Here is a 17,022-nt window from a genome sequence, read left to right as displayed (position 1 = left end):
GAATATTCAATTTCAGACCTGTCTGGTTCAAAACCTTAAGTAAGGTTGTCATCAGTGTGGTTTAGCACAGGCAGGTTAGGATCAGCATGCTACATGCTTTGGGGGCTAAGTGGCAATCTAACCACCAATTATGGCATTGTTCCTAATTTCAAACTGCTGGCTTACAGATGACCTTTTGGAAATATTTTATTTGCAAGTAGAGAACTTCCTGTGTTATTAATTTTGAGAATTGAATTTCCTTGATTGGCTGCTTTCCACTCTACTATTTCTATTTAAAAATATTTCCCTGTAGAATATCAATTTTGTAAGGGGTTGCTATGAACTCTTCATGGAGAAAAAGTTTACATTTATGATGGACACACGAAAATTATTAGCTATTATCTCTAAGGCTTGCCCAACATCCAGTAAAGGTAGTAAAGTTACAACACATAAAAAGAACCTTTAAAGTTGGTTCCACAATCTCAACAAGTTCAAATCTCATTTCATGGCATAAATTCTGAATCAGCGTTGGGAAAACTTAGCTCTGCAGGAGAGGCTAGTTGTCTTCTTTCTGCTAGTCATGGATGGCACCATCAGAACTGCCAAAATTAACCTCAACAGGCATTCATTCACTCACTCATGCATCTATGCAGCAGGTCCTCCAAGTGAGGTATGGCTGGTGATCCCCACAGGATAGATTTCAGTCTCATAAGCTCTCGCCAAGAATTTACAGCACTACTAATTGCTTGATTCATTTCTGAAGTCAGAAAGTCTGGAAAGTCTTACGAGAGAGATAACAATCATGCCAAGATTGGTAAAACGATTATTTAATAAGTATGAGATTTTAAACCAGTCTCTACAGACACAATTTATGAGTGTCTGAATTAATATGCACTGTAATATATTTTTTGTTTTTGCATTTTTAACGTTTTCAAAAAATGAACACTTATATGATTAAAATAATGTAAAAGTGAAATCCCCCGTTTCTCTCCTCTACCCTTTCCTTCTTCCACTTAATTTCATTTCTCAGAGGCAGCTACTTTTGACACTTTGGGGTGTCTCAAACTCCTTTTATTTCTCTTGCAGTATTTTGAAGTTCTCCCTAGGCATTCTTTATGGTTAGAAGCTAGAACAACATTGCCATTTAGCTTCTTATAGATTTTGGAACTCTTTTATACACTGCTTACATTAAACATATTATGAAAATGAAGAATCCCTTTTTTCCCCCCACTCAGGTATTAACTTCTCATTTTTTTCTATCAAATTTATACTTACATGGACTATAGATTTATACAATCTACATAGTTCCATGACTACAGGGTTTCATTTTTTAAATAACATTCAAATAATAAAATAAAAAGAGCTGAAGACCCAGTATACTTAAAAAAACCCTTAATTTTCCTTGACATTCATTTTAAAATGTCTGTGGGAGAGAAAAGCAGGCAGACAAAAACAGTTTATAGTTACTTTTCAAGGTCATCTAGCTAGTGAGAGTAAAACAAAGAAATTGAATAGGAATCTTATTTTTCTTCAAATGTTAGGTCAAGACTTTGACAATGTATCTTCACAAGTATTCTGAAACTCCTCCCACAATATACTCATCTTGACAGAGAGGGGAAGGTAAGTATGCAGAGTTGAGATCCTATGTATAAAGAGAACGTTCTGGCCAGGCACAGTGGCTGAAGCCTGTAATCCCAGCACCTTGGGAGGCCAAGGCTAGGCGAATCACTTGAGGTGAGGAGTTCGAGACCAGTCTGGGCAATATGGCCAAACTCTGTCTCTACTAAAAATACAAAAACTAGCCGGGTGTGGTGGTGCACACCTGTAATCCCAGCTACTTGGGAGGCTGAGGCATGAGAATTGCTTGAACCTGGGAGGTGGAGGCTGCCGTAAGCTGAGATCATGCCACTGTGCTACAGCCTGGGCAACAGAGTGAGATCCTGTCTCAAAAACCAAAATCATAAAGCTAATATTCTAAATTTTTAATATTCGATATGATATAGCTATATTTAGCCTTTTCCTATAACTGGGATCCTGAAAAATGGTACATATTTTGCATTTGCCTGAATTAAGTTATACTTAAAGCGCTCAAAGGGGCACGGGGACTCCACATTGAAAATAATCTAAAGATAAATCCTTTGTTAAGGTGAATAACCAAAATAACCCTCCAGTAATTGGTAACTGTTTAGTACCTTTGGATTTGTGTGTGTGTTTGATGATAATGTTCAGCTATGGCTTCACTTTTGAAAGATTTATGTTAAATTTTATTTTGTCTTGGTAGTATTAGAGGCTTAGATTGTAAGATCTACTTTGATAAATATAAAACAGAAAAATTCTGGCTGCTTTAAAACACTCAGGCACTGGTTGTTGAAACAATGTATTCAGATTGACTAGTTTTCAGAGTTCTATGTTTGTTCATTATTCAATAAATATTTATCAAAAAGTTGTTCTATAATATGCTCTAAGTATAAAATAGAGAGCAAAAATGGGTACAAAATAAGAGCAGCTAATACCTACTGAGCACTTATAACATATTGTGCCCTTTTCTAAGTGCTTTACATGTATTACCTCATAGCATCCTCTCAAAAAGTCTAAGAAGTAGAAGTGTTAGCACCCCCATTTTGCAGTCAATAAAACCCAGGCACAGAGAGGTTAGGTAACTTGTCCAGTGTTTCATAGTTAGTACATGATGAGTTGGGATGTGAATCTGGGCAGCATGATTCCAGAGTCCGCACTCTAACTGCTGGGACATACTAACTCTCCTATATTTTAACAGCTTTCCTTGTAGTATACAGTATAATGAATGAGATGCTTATTGAATAAATCATCCAAGCAAATGAAAAAATTTAACTCTGATGAATGCCACGAAGGGGATTGCAGCAGAAACCAGGGAGCTGTTACCAAAATATGTCTCTTTTCCTTCTGGATACACAGACTACATTCCTAGCTTCCCTTGCAGTCATGTGACCAAGTTCTGGCCAGTGGAATGTGGACAAAAGTGAGGTACACACTTCCAGGTCTGGACCATAAAACATATGTATACCAATCTGTCAAGTTCTTATTCTTTTAATCGACCTAAGGCAGAGAGCGTGGCCTGAAGACACAAACGAACAGCTGTCAGAATTGAGAACTTCTCAAAGATTTACTTAGGCTTAATAGAAACTTATGCATATGAAAATGCCCATAGCAGAGGGAACATTGGGTAAATCATTTAAGTTTGAAGAGAAGGAAATTTTAGACACCGTTTAGTCTGTAACCTGAATTTATCTTGGCTGACTTATGGCCAGTCTCCATATAGTATGGTATTCAGAAGAAATACAGGTCTTATATCCAAATAAGAAATGCAAAGTAATTTACATTTTTAGCGAAGATTTTTAAAGAGGCACCAAAGGGAGACATATACCACAAGAAGGTTTAACAATCCTTTCAATCATTTAATTCCTCTAAGTCCCTCTCATCAGGGCATATTTCTTGTCTCATATTTCCCTCTCATCATGACATATTTCTTGGGGACCTCTTGTCCTGGACTTGACAAACCGTGAGAAAGTCTTTAGAAGTATGGGAAATCGTGTTGGGGAAGGGAGGAAGAAGATGAAGGCTATGTACATTTCCATGTTTTGGTTACATGTCCAGACAACCCATTTGCAAATGAATAAAGTCAGGTCTAAATAAATTAGGTGATTTGACATTCACCTCTTGGGTCATACGGAATTGGGCCTAGAATTCAGTGTTACTTCATTTGAAATAACCCTTATTATGGTTTCCTAGCAGGCCATCCTATAGCCTGCCATATATGGTCATATTCCACCCCTACTCGACAGAACGCTAGGGAGAGTAAGGAAGCCTGAGTTTTTGCTTCTACTAGGTTCGATGACCTTGGGCAGGTTGTCTTCTCTAAGGCTCTGTGTTTTTCTTCATAAGAAGGGTTGGGCAAGATGAACTTTTGGGTCATGTCCAGCACTAAAATTCTTTGCTTCTGATCTGTCCCGGGCCCTGCGCCTGTGGCAGTGGTGGTATCGAGCTAGTCAAAAAGCTTCGCCCCTATCTGTCCCTCACCCTACCGGGGGAGAGGCAGAACCTCTCCCTCTTGGTTGCTTCTTTAGTGTCCTTGTAGGACCCACGTGGTGGCCATCTCTTGTCAGGGGGGGTCCAGACTTGGCTCTGCGGGCTTCCCAGGGGCTACATGGGGAGAGGATCCTTCATGCATCAGAGTATCCCAGGCTGGAGGCTATGCCTTATCCCCACCTGTCGGAACCAAACCGTGGTCCCCAGGCTTCAGCAGGCCCAACGCGCAGGCGCAACCACCAGCTTGTCGCGAGGCGGACAAACGCCGAGGCCGAGGCAAGGTGAGAGGGCGGGGCTGACAAGACCCCGCCTCCGTGGCGTCACGTGGGAGGCGGAGTCGGAAGTGTGACGGCGTGCGCGGGGCGGGGCTACTGCTGCGCGCGGGCGCGGGGGCGGGGCGCGGCGCGGCGCGGCGCTCGCGGCGGCGGCTGCTGCCTGGGAGGGAGGCCGGGCAGGCGATAGAGCGGCGCCGCTCTCAACCTGACCGGGAAGTGGTCCCGGCGGCCGCGGCTGACTACCCCAGGGCGAACGGACGGACGACGGAGGCAGGAGCCGGGAGCCGAGCCGGGCGACCTAGAGAGCGAGCGGGTCAGGCTCAGCGTCGGCCACTCTGTCGGTCCGCTGAATGAAGTGCCCGCCCCGCTGAGCCCGAAGCCCGGCGCTTTCCCCGCAAGATGGACGGTTTCGCCGGCAGCCTCGGTGAGTACAGCTGGGGAGTCCTGCCTCTTCTGCGAAGGGTGGGAACTTTGTTCTCTCCGTACACAGCCCAGGCCCTGCCCTCCCCCCTGCCCCTCGGGGTGGCCGCGGCTCCACTGCACATGTTCCCTTCGAGGCTGCCGCCTCTTCGCGGACTCCGGTGGACTGAGGGCCCCTCCCCCATGTCCAGCCCTCCTCTGTGCTAGACCCTCCTTTCCTCCCGGAGCCCCTTTCATTGCAGAGCTCTCCAAAGGGGGAACCCCGTCCCTCTCAGGCCCCCCAATAGCTGGCACACCCCTCCCCGTACATTCATGGCTCCCCCCGCTCACTCCCCTTCAGAGTTGGGACACTTCTTCAAATCCAGGCTCCTCTTCAAGGTACAACATTCCACCCCCTTTCCACATACAGAGCTCTCTTTCAGGGTGGGGACAGCCTTTACCCGAACAGAGGCTGCTTTTTAGGGTGGGGACCCTCATTCCCTCTTCAGGAAGGGGGCATCCCCCGCCCCCCAGTCTTCACTTTAAATTTGGAGACTTTTCAGTATTCTTCAGAGTAGTAGGCAACTTCCTTTTCACTCCCTCCACTTCTCTGAGTATTTTGCAGTGGTGGAGAGACCTAGAATCATCGGAGCATCATTCGCTTAATACAGGAAAGGAAGAGGTGCATCTGTGTTGGGGGACCCTCTTTAAGAGTGAAAGCAGAAGTGTTTTCTGGCTCTGCATGCGTGCTGGGGAGAAGTGATTCTGCCCAATGAATCAATAGGAAAGGGGGCCTCTATCAGGGAAGGAAAGGATTCTCCATTTTTGGAAGATGTTGTCTTTGTGGAATGGAGAAAGGGAAGAGGTTGTTAAATAGGCTGAAGTGCCTTTTCAGTGTTCCTTTCACTCAGGTAATCTTCTGGCTAGGAAAGTCACAGCGCCAGGCTAGTATTGACTGCCCTAGAAACTGAGTCTGGAATTACTACTATTCTTCGAGGCCATTGGAATCTAGTGAAAGATTGAGTTCAGCTGTTACAATGGTGAGAGAACAGTTTCAGCTTTGGCTGATAACGCAGTTATGTGATACCTACTGCTGGAATTGTATTTTGAGTTTTTTATGTGCAGGTAGCTTGTATTCAGACGCCTTTCTTTTACGTTTCTTGATGATAAGTCTCTACTTGGTTAATGTTCACTGATCAGTGAGCAGTCTGTCCATACATAGGCCGTACTATATCCAGATAATATCGAGATGAGATGGGTTTTTAAAATCTAAAGTGAAAAAGTAAGTTAAAGAGCAATGGGCCCATAATAGATATTAAATAGCAAAATCCATAATTTTGGCCTTCCCTTTTTCTTGGGTAGAAAAAATTGTTGTTACAGTGCTTTCAGAGTGGAAATCCTAAAATAGGAGGCAACTGAGTGTTGTGTTACTCGTTCCTCCTCAAAGGCACCTGTTGTCCATTATCTAACCTTTGATGTCTTGTAATTCCTTACTTAGGTTGGGCGCCTTTTAGAGAGACATCCATTTTTCCCTGGTTCTTTTTTAGCTCCATGCGTTGGTTTATTCACAGTAAATGTTGGACCGAAAAACTTGTCCTATATGTCCGCTAAAGGGCTGATCATATACTAAAGTAAAAATTGAGTGTCTTTTTAGGGGATGTTGTGGAGAGCTGTGTTATCTTTGTACTGTATTGGGTCCTCATCCTGTAGGAATGGGGAGATCACTATTCACTTCAACTTCTTTCCTGTTGGTTCTAAAGACTTCTGGAGGGTTTGGTAAAGCTTCATTTTCTGTAAGTGTTTAGAAGGAGTCTTTCTCACCAGTTGGGGCACTTAAGTTTATTTTCAAACATTGGTTATGCTTTGTAATAGCTTTCTTTCTTAACCAGTTCATGAGGCAAGTGATATAAAAGACCGAGAGATGAAGATGAGTTGCATTTGGGGCTCACACTTTTCGTAAAGAGCGTCATTGTTGACCCTAATGTTGGATTTAAAAAATTCATTTGATGCCATGCTTTGGGTGGTATGTGATGAGACTTTTCTTTAGATATGGTGTTAATCAGGAGCAGAGGAGATATGCCTATCAGAGGAACCTGCGTCTGCAGAGAGGGAAGGAAATGGTTCCTGGCAGTATTTCTGGAGCTGCTCTTGATGAAGATACTTCTCAGTGGGAGCTCTGTGCTTTCTCTTTCTGTGCCCCTTGTAAGAGTAAAACTAGGCCCCATCTTAATTGAAACCTTAAAGGGGTGGGGGAGGAGTAGTGCTGGTATATTTTACTGGTAGTCTTTAAGCAGAGCTTTGCCCAGCTCTTGCCAAATTTCTTGTTTCTGTTCTCTGCAGTTAATTAGCCTAGAGCTTAGAGTTACATTGATCTTTATTTTATCAGGAGAGCCATGAATATAAAGGCAAGTACTTCTACTCTAGTAGCTGTTTAAAAACTTTTTTTTTTTTTTAAACCAAACAAGAATTCAAAACATGTGAAGTTCTTCTGGGGTTACAAGTATTGAAAGCATTTATCCTCAAGGAAGTATGTGTGTATTTCCTTTTACATATTAGATAGGTTCTTGAAAAATGGTGAAAAAAAAACTACATTTTTATAAGCAGAAAAATTGAGTGCTTTATAAACAGAACAATTTTAGAGAAGAGATTATTTAAGAGAATCCTGTGGTGACTCATTTTGGGAAGTGAAAAACTTAAAATTCAAACTGTACCCTTGATTGTTGCATGTTTAGATAAGAAAACCACTGTATTATGTGCATTTTATAAGATGTCTAATGGCAATTAAGACTAGTGTTTTTTTAAATCATATGAATGGTAGATGATTGGCCATTTTATAAATGCCACATTGAAGTTACATGGTACTGATTATATTATCTTTGTTTTACATAAAAAGAACTGAAGAATTCTTTTAATCTCCGCAACTGATGAATTTCAGGCAACTTGGCTGGCAGTTTGTACTCTGCAATTTCCCTTAGGTATTATTAATATATCTTTTAATTCACGAATTATGGCAACTTAAGGCAGCACTGTAGAAACTTTTTTTTTTTTTTTTTTGTTAAGGAGCGAAAGCTACTCAATTACCTTGATGTCTTGCCTCCAAATCACTACATATAGATACCCATGTGCAAAATGTATATACTGTGTATATTTTAAATCTCAGGTCTATGTGCAAAAGTGGGAAACTATTCATACAGCTTTTACCGATTTTTTGTAAGGCAGGGATTGGGTGCATTTCATGCTTAATCTTTTTAGAATCTCTTTCGTAATAGAGGTTTAATTTTAAGACTTTTATCTTGGAATTAACCTAGAGATTAGTCTGTTTGCATTTGAAAGAAACCTTATACCTAACCGTGTCAGCTTTAAATTTTTCTGCCTCAAAAGTTAAACAGCAAAACTTAAAATCTTCCCCCTAAGAAAAATCGTAGTGAACGAAACTGTTGGATTAGGATCTATAAGAAACAGTATTCTGGGTGCAGGGTATAAATGTGAACAAGTATAGCAGTATACTTCAACTTCCGGACTGTTAGTCTTTTTAACATCACATTGTTAGAACTGTGATTTCTCATCACAGATTTAGTCTTGCTTTCTTAAAGGAACAACGCTGTATGTGATTTTCAAATATTAATCTAAAGCATTCCTTATTTACATGAAAATGTTTTTCATGTTTATTTGGAGAGGTTTTTTTAAAACTTTTTTTATTGGTTGCTTGTCTTTTGAAGAGTTCAAGATAGACTTAAGTTATGTAACAGGACATGAGTAGTAACTCTTAAATAGTAGAGCATCTTCACGAGTTAGCTAGAGTATTTTTCAACATGTATATGGATTACCATCGAGCATGGACTAGCACTATGCTAGGTGGTTCTCATGGGAAAGACAAGTAAAAGACATGCTTTTTGCCCTTTAGGAGCTTACTGCCTGGTTTTTAAAATAAGTACCATGACCAGGTACAGTGGCTCACGCCTGTAGTCCCAGCACTGTGGGAAACCGAGGTGGAATGATCGATTGAGCCCAGTAGTTTGAGACCAGCCTGGGCAACATAGCAAGACCCTCTCTCTACAAAAAAACAAAAATAGGCGTAGTGGCATGCGCCTGTAACCCCAGCAACTTGGGAGACTGAGGCAGGAGGAGCACTTGAGCACAGGAATTAAAGGTTGCAGTGAGCTACAATAGTACCACTGCACTCCACTGGGCCACAAAGCAAACCTCTGCCTCTAAAAAAAAAATAATAATAAAGTATATACTGTATGTAGAGATGTTTACTATTAAGCGTAAGTACCAGAAATGGGGATGAAGGGAGGAAACACCGTTTAGAATGCTGTGCTGTGTTTCAAGCAAGTAACTTCTGAGAGAACATTTGTTGGTTGCTAGATTTATCTCTGTAGAGCTTGGCTTTTTGAAACAATGAAATAATTTATTTAGCAGTTCAAATTCTAGGGAGTCTTTCTCTGTCTTATGTGTAAGTTGGAATAACACGTAGCAAAATATTGTGTTTTATATGTGGGAGTCCATATCTGTAACATGTAAAACTTTAATATTCTTAAGAAATTTTAGAAAAATATTTTGATGTTTAAAATAGATTCTAATACTTGTATAAAGTTTAGGGGAAGAATTCATCTAGTATTACCTCAGTGTGGAAGATTCCCAGATCTATAGTATATTTCTTTTTGTGTGTGTGTCTGACGGAGTCTTGCTCTGTCTCCCAGGCTGGAATACAATGGTGCAATCTCAGCTCACTGCAACTTCTGCCTTCTTGGTTCAGGCGATTCTCCTGCCTCAGCCTCCCGAGTAGCTGGAATTACAGTCGTGTACCCCCAAACCCGGCTAATTTTTGTATTTTTAGTAGAGACAGGGTTTCACCATGTTGGCCAGGCTGGTCTCAAACCCCTGACTTTGGGTAATCCACCCACCTTGACCTCCCAAAGTTATGGGATTACAAGTATGAGCCACTGCGCCTGACCCTATAGTATATTTCTATGTCTGTATATGATCTCTTATCCTTTAGCTGTCTTATGCTATTATAATGGCTTAATTTTGCATGCTGTATATGATTTTTAAATATTATTCTAAAGCATTCCTTATTTACAGTTTACAAAGAGCTTTTACCTCATTTAATCTGCATACTAACCTTGGGAGATAAATTATTATGTTTTTTTTTTTTTGGAGACAGAGTCTTGCTCTGTTGCCCAGGTTGAAGTGCAGTGACGTGATCTCGGCTCACTGCAACCTTTGCCTGCCAGGTTTAGGCAGTTCTTTGCCTCAGTCTCCCGAGTAGCTGGGATTACAGGTGCCCGCCACCATGCTTGGCTAATTTTTATATTTTTAGTAGAGATGGGTTTCACCATCTTGGCCAGGATGATCTTGAACTCCTAACCTTGTGTGATCCACCCACCTTGGCCTCCCTCACAGGCGTGAGCCACCATGCCTGGCCGAGAGTGTTTGTTTTTGAGATGGAGTCTCGCTCTGTTGCCCAGGCTGGAATGCAGTGGCACCATTTCAGCTCACTGCAGCCTCTGCCTCGCAGGTTCAAGCGATTCTCCTGCCTCAAGCCTCCTGAGTAGCTGGGATTACAGGCGCTTGCCACCACACCTGGCTAATTTTTTGTATTTTTAATAGAGATGGGGTTTCACTGTGTTAGCCAGGTTGGTTGTGATCTCCTGACCTTGTTATTCACCTGCCTAGGCCTTCCAAAGTGCTGTGATCACAGATGTGAGCCATTGCACCTGGCTAAGAATGTGTTATTTTTTTAAAACGTTGAGTCCAGGTTTTTCTTTTTTTGTATGGTTGGGATTGTTTGTATCTATATTATTTTATTTTATTTTATTTTATTTTGTTTTTTTGAGACAAAATTTCTCTCTGTTGCCTAGGCTGGAGTACAGTGTCACAGTTTTCGCTCACTGCAACTTCTGCCTCTCGGATTCAAGCGATTCTTGTGCCTCAGCCTCCCGAGTAGCTGAGATGACAGGTGTGCACCACTGCCCCCACCTAATTTTTGTATTTTTAATAGAGATGAGGTTTCGCCATATTGACCAAGCTGGTCTCGAACTGCTGGCCTCAAGTGATCCATCCACCTCAGCCTCCCAAAGTGCTAGGATTAGAGGTGTGAGTCACCATGCCTAGCCTCATATTATTTTTAAATAAAGGAAAAAAGAATAGAAAAATAAATTATCTTTAGCCCATCTGTACACAGCTGATGTTAATGTGTTGATGTACTTGTTCTTGGTCTTTTTCTGTGTTTAACTTTTTAATAGTTAAAGTCATATTGCAGACATAATTTTGCATTCTGTGTTTTTCGTTGGATCCTAACCTTTTTTTTTCCCCACTTGAACTCAGATTTTTCTGATGGAGTGCAGTGGTCTTTTCTCTACTCAGTTACTGACTCTTGATAATCCTCAGGTACATACCTGAATCTGAACTTTTCTCCTGAATCAGTTTCTTTTCCTTATTTCCCACTGACTGTATCACCCAGTTTGAAATTTCAGAATCATGTTTGATTCTTTGCCATTTTTGCCTGGGGCATTAGAATCTCTTCTAAGACTTGTCAATTTTTGTCACCTTTTCTCATCCCTTTTGTTTTCCACCGCTGTAGTTCAGGTACTTATTATTCGATGCATGGATTATTGCATGGCGTCAAGAATCTCCACCTGTCCAGTTTATTTTGTACAAGGCCCTCAGACTAATCTTCCTAAAGCCATACTTTGATTGTGCCATTCACCCTCTCAGATTGCTTCATTGCCTTGATGACTACATTCAAACACCTTAGCCTCTTAGCCTCTTCTCAAGTCCTCTGTCATCTCTTCCGACTGTCTTACCGTGTTCTGACCGTGTTCTGACCAATTTCTTGTTCCTCAAATTTTCATCTTTTCATCCTGATGACCATTCTCAATACCCTTCTAGGCTCAACTCAAATATTATTTCCTTTGTGAAAATGTTTATTTCTTTTCCGAAGTATTCTTCCTTGAACACTTGATAGGACCACTCTTGGGGTACTTATTGCGAAATGTTTTTTTCTTACAGTTATAAGGTGAAAGTAATTATTACAAATCTTAAAATTGTTATTTCCCTAAGTCAAATTGTTTTTATTTTTATTTATTTATTTTTTTATGAGATGGAGTTTTGCTTTGTTACCCAGGCTGGAGTGCAGTGGTGTGATCTCAGCTTACTGCAACCTCTGCCTCCTGTGTTCAAGGGTTTCTCCTGCCTCAGCCTCCCGACTAGGTTTGGTATGACAGGCGTGTGCCACCACACCCGGCTAATATTTGTATTTTTAGTAGAGATGGGTTTCGTCATGTTGCCCCAGCTGGTCTCGAACTCCTGACCTCAAGTGATCTGCCCGCTGAGGCCTCCCAGAGTGCTGGGGGATTGCAGGTACCACACCCACCTAAGCCAAATGTATAAGCCTCTTGAAGGCTGTATTGAAGGTTTTATTGAAGGCTGAAACTCTCATGTGTCTTTGAAGTCTTGAGGTGGAGATTTCATGATCCAGTAAAATGTAGAGTAAAATGTGGAGGAAAAAAATTAGGGACTAGCATATAGTTGATGACTTAACAACCTTCACTTTCATACCTTGTTTTTTTTTAAAGAAATGACACTTGAAGACCAAAAGATTATAATACACAATCTCAGAATAAAAAATTGTAAAATTACTTGAAAAATTAAATATGGGTTACACCTGTTATCCCAACAGTTTGGGAGGCTGAGGCAGGCGGATCACTTGAGCTCAGGAGTTTGAGACCAGCCTGGGCAACATGGTGAGACCCCGTCTCTACCAAAAGTACAAAAAAATTAGCCAGGCATGGTGGTGCACACCTGTGGTCCCACATAACTTGGGAGGCTGAGCTGGGAGGCTTGCTTGAGCCTAAGAGGTGGAGGTTGCAATGAGCTCAGATCACACCACTGGTCTCCAACCTGGGTGACAGAGTGAGACCCCGTCTCAAACAAGCAAGCAAACAAACAACTCACTTTGTTCTTATTTCTCATTTTACGCGAAATGAGTGAAATATTCTGGGCTTTATTGGGAATCTGATAAAGAATTGTGTGCCAGATTCTAGGGTATTATTTTCAAGTACAAGTCATATGCATGACCTATGAATGGTTTTTGAACTCAGTTTAGTAGTGGTCAGGACCAACATTAGAAAAATGAGACAAGGAAGAGATAATGTAAAATATCAGTACTTCATGTGAGATTGCTTCATGGAACGTTTAATATCAGTTATATATATTTGTCTTAGATTTCAGTGTAAAATTTCTGTTGGTCACAATCAGATGAAAGATACATTTTTAGTGGCTAATCCCTATCTTTGAGAGAATAGGTGGGAAGGTTAACATACATGAAAAGGTGGATGAACAATCAGAACTAATCATGAGTTTGAAAGGTTAACATACATGAAAAGGTGGATGAACAATCAGAAGTAATCATGAGTTGTGGGCTATGTCTTTGATAAGTTTTTAGAGTCTGAATATAATTAGAATATGTTTAACATCAGTGGGAGCAGAAAGATATTTATTAGTTCTAGAATGAACGTAATTGAGGCAAACTCAGTATGTAAAGAAGTGATTTTATGATATTGGTAGGGCTGGGGTATATTTACCTTGCAAATCAATTCTTTGCTTTGAAAGAGAATTTTCAGGCCAGGTGGTGTGGCTCACACCTATAATCCTAGCACTTTGTGAGGCCAAGGTAGGAGTATCATTTGAGGCCTGGAGTTCAAGACCAGTCTGGGCAACACAGTGAGACCCTGTCTCTACCGAAAAAACAAAAATTAGCCGAACATGGTGGCACATACCCAGCTCCTTGGGAGGCTGAGGTGAGAGGATCGCTTGAGCCCAGGAGGTGGAGGCTGCAGTGAGCTATGATCATGCTACTGCATTCCAGCCTGGGCGGCAGAGTGAGCAGCGAGACCCTGTCTCAAGTAAGTAAGAGGATTTTCCTTGTTTGTAGTGTGGTGAGTATCCCCCATGTGATGCTTGTCACGTGAGAAAGCCCTGGGAGCCAAAAATAACTGCAAAAAAAGAGGGTTTACCATATTGCTTTATTTTACTTTTAAGCCAGTCCAATGGAGTTATCTGTGTCTTGACTGGTTCCCCACTTACTTGCTCAAATACATTTTTTCCCCAGGAAGCTGTCCTGATTAGTACACTCAAACCATTGCACTATAGCACTTCTAAAGTGGAGGGGACTGAGCACTTACACTTAAGGGATCTGGGAGTATAGCCAAAAGTTGAAATCTGTGTAACTTTAAAGTTAATGTGATTGTTTTGCAACAATTATTATAAAGATTTATTCAGACAGGAATCGTCAATAGATGCTAAATCTAAGGGGATATTTTGGTGAGGAGCAGGATGTCTGCATGGTCTTAAATTTCTCCCCATATAATGCTTATTACTTGTAAGGGGGGAAAACAGTAACTCAATATGGTGGTGAAATCAGACAACCATATTGTTGTCTTTTTTGCACACATGCACATTGTGTGCATGATCAAAATAAATGTTGCCAGTGGTTGTTGTTTGTATCTGCATGTGATACCCTGAAAAGAACACATCACTTATGGTGTTTTTCAGCCGTGAATTCATAGCCTGAATCTAATCATGAGGAAATTTTAAACTCCAGATGGGGAACATCCTATTTTTTAAAACGTCGGGGAGCTGGACTTTTTATTTTTATTTTTTTTAATGTTATAAAGACAAAGTCTGGAAACATTCCAGGCTAAAGAAGACTTAAGAGATATGGTAACTAAATGGACTACCTGATTTTAGACTGGATCTTGTATAGAGGGGAAAATATAATAAAGGATATTATTGGATCACTTGGCAAAATTGGGATATGGATGGTAGTAAGTATTGCATTAATGTTTATTGAAGTTGATAACTGTCTTCAGGTTATGTAAGAGAATACTTTTATTCTTAGGAAATACATACCAAAGTTTTTATGGAGAATGATCCATGATGTTTATAACTTATATTCAAATGGTTTAGGAAACAAATGTAATGCATATGTGGGACTTTTTTGTTTTGTTTTGAGATGGAGTCTCGCTCTGTCGCCCAGGCTGGAGTGCAGTGGCGTGATCTCGGCTCACTGCACCCTCTGCCTCCCGGGTTCAAGCGATTATCCTGCCTCAGCCTCCCGAGTAATTGGAATTACAGGCTGATGCCACCATGCCCGGCTAATTTTGTATTTTTAGTAGAGGTAGGGTTTCAGTCTGTTGGTCAGGCTGATCTGGAACTCCTGATCCCAAGTGATGCACCCGCCTCAGTCTCCCAAAGTGCTGGGATTACAGGCGTGAGCCACCGCACGTGACCATATGTGTTTTATATATACACACAGATACATGTACATATAGAGGGAGGGAGGGACAGAGAGCATGCATATGTGCATGTGTGTAAATAAAGCCAATGGATAAAATGTTAATAATAGGTTAATTTGGTGAAAGCTATGTGGATAGTCTTTGTGCTGTTTTTGTTCTTACAGCTTTTCTGTGAGTTTGGAATCATTTTCAAATGAAAAGTTTAAAAAAATATGAACTGTGCATTATACTTCATAGTATAGCTTTAAAAAAATTTGAAACTATCCTGTCTTCCAGAAAATTCCAGGCAAACCCTTGAGATAAAACTGCGGCTCCAAGAATATGTTCCTTGTGTATATCATGTGGCTTCCTTTTATCCCTAAGCCTCAGTTTGAGAAACATGTCTCTGGGCCAGAGGTAGCTGTGGTTCAGATTTAGCCAACAGACATGTTTTGTTTGGCCCTTTTGAGTGTTTTAAAAATTGGGAAATTTCGTATAACAATGTAGATGTTTGGTTTCTATTGAAAAATAGAGTGATCTTGCCACTCTGGGCTTGCATTCCATTCCAGATGGTCTATATATTCACTAAGTGGTGTGCCAGGTACCCTCAGTCCCTACCTTACATGCAGCTTGTTTTAGTCATTTCTTTCCTGGCCTCTGTAGACCTATCTTTGCAACCTTTACCTAGCCTAAGAGGTGATGAAAGTGCCTGTCTTCTTTATACTATAACAATTTGAGAACTAAATTGCTAAACAGATGCCCTATCACCCTCTAACATTTTAGTGCTTATTTCTTGTAAATAAGGCTTTCTCCTACATTACCATCTGCAACCAACAAAATCAGGAAATGTTGATACATTACTGTCTAATTCTCAGACCCATTCTAGTTTCACTAATTGTCTCAGTAATGTCTTTTATAGCAAAAAGCTCTAGTTCACAATTACATGTTGAATTTAGTTCTCATGTCTCTTTGATATGGAACAGTACCTTAGTCTTCCTTGGGGTTTGTGACCTTGACACTTTGGAAAGTTGCCCTCTAGTTGTTTTGTAGACTGTCCCTAAATTTGATGTTTTTAGATTCAAATTATGCAGTTTTGGGAGAAATGCCACAGAAGTGAAGCTATGTTTGTCTCATTGCATCCTATTAGGTGGCACACAGTTTTGATTTATCCCATTACTGGTGATGTCCATTTTGATCACTTGGTGTCTGCTAGATTTGTCCACAATTTTACAGTTTTAATAATTGCAAGATTATTTTTCTTGTTTTACTTGGTAGTTAATAGCTATTTTTTAAAATGCGCTTTGAAACGATGTAACTATTCAGTTCTTCATCAGACCTTCAGTGTATTGGTTTATATCTGTATGGACTCAGGTTTCTTACTTTTATTTTATTTTGTATTTGAGACAGGGTCTCACTCTGTCACCCAGACTGTAGTGCAGTGGTGCGATCTTGGCTCACAGCATCCTCCGCCTCCCAGGCTCAAGCGATTTTCCTGCCTCAGCCTCCTGAATAGCTGGGTTTACAGGTGTGCACCACTACCACTTGGCTAATTTTTGTATTTTTAGTAGGGATGGGGTTTCACCATGTTGGCCTGGCTGGTGTCAAACTCCTGACCTCAAATGACCTACCTCAGCCTCCCAAAGTGCTGGGATTACAGGCGTGAACCACTGTGCCTGGCCAGGTTTCTTATTTTTTTGATGGGTTATAATCCATTACTGTTTATTTTGATGCTTTAATTGGCCCTGTTTTGGCAAGTAGATGCCCCTCTAAACTGTCTTCTTTGTTTTTTTGCCATGTTCTCATCATTCTTTGATGACTTTCTTGTGTTGTGACACAATAAGATGATTGAGGTTCGTCTTGTACTCTTTTTGCTCCAGCCCTAGAATCAGCCATTTTGCCAAAGAGCCCTAGTTCTTTTATGGAGAAAGGTATTTAGAAACCAAGCTCTGTGCGCTAGTTGTGTTCAATGCTGCTGGAGTCCTTGTCACAGTAGTTAAAATTAAGGAATATATTTATGTACGTGT

The 17,022-nt window shown here is 40.8% G+C and overlaps 1 protein-coding gene across 12 annotated transcripts in view; it reads left to right on the top strand.

Annotated features, from left to right (window-relative positions):
- Nucleotides 1-4,443: 4,443 nt before the first annotated feature.
- EML4 (EMAP like 4) overlaps nucleotides 4,444-17,022 on the top strand; it is a 161,342-nt gene continuing 148,763 nt past the window's right edge. For all 12 annotated transcript variants that reach the window (XR_012422452.1, XR_012422450.1, XR_012422451.1 and 9 more), the window contains exon 1: nucleotides 4,444-4,743. Coding sequence is in view for 4 of the 12 variants with exons in the window: in XM_005576019.4 (XP_005576076.3) it covers nucleotides 4,719-4,743 (25 nt within the window). In the remaining 8 variants the exon portion in view is untranslated. The remainder of the gene's footprint in view (nucleotides 4,744-17,022) is intronic.

The sequence above is a fragment of the Macaca fascicularis genome, chromosome 13, assembly GCF_037993035.2.
Source record: "Macaca fascicularis isolate 582-1 chromosome 13, T2T-MFA8v1.1".
NCBI lineage: Eukaryota > Metazoa > Chordata > Mammalia > Primates > Cercopithecidae > Macaca > Macaca fascicularis.
This window is presented reverse-complemented; position numbering and strand designations above follow the sequence as displayed.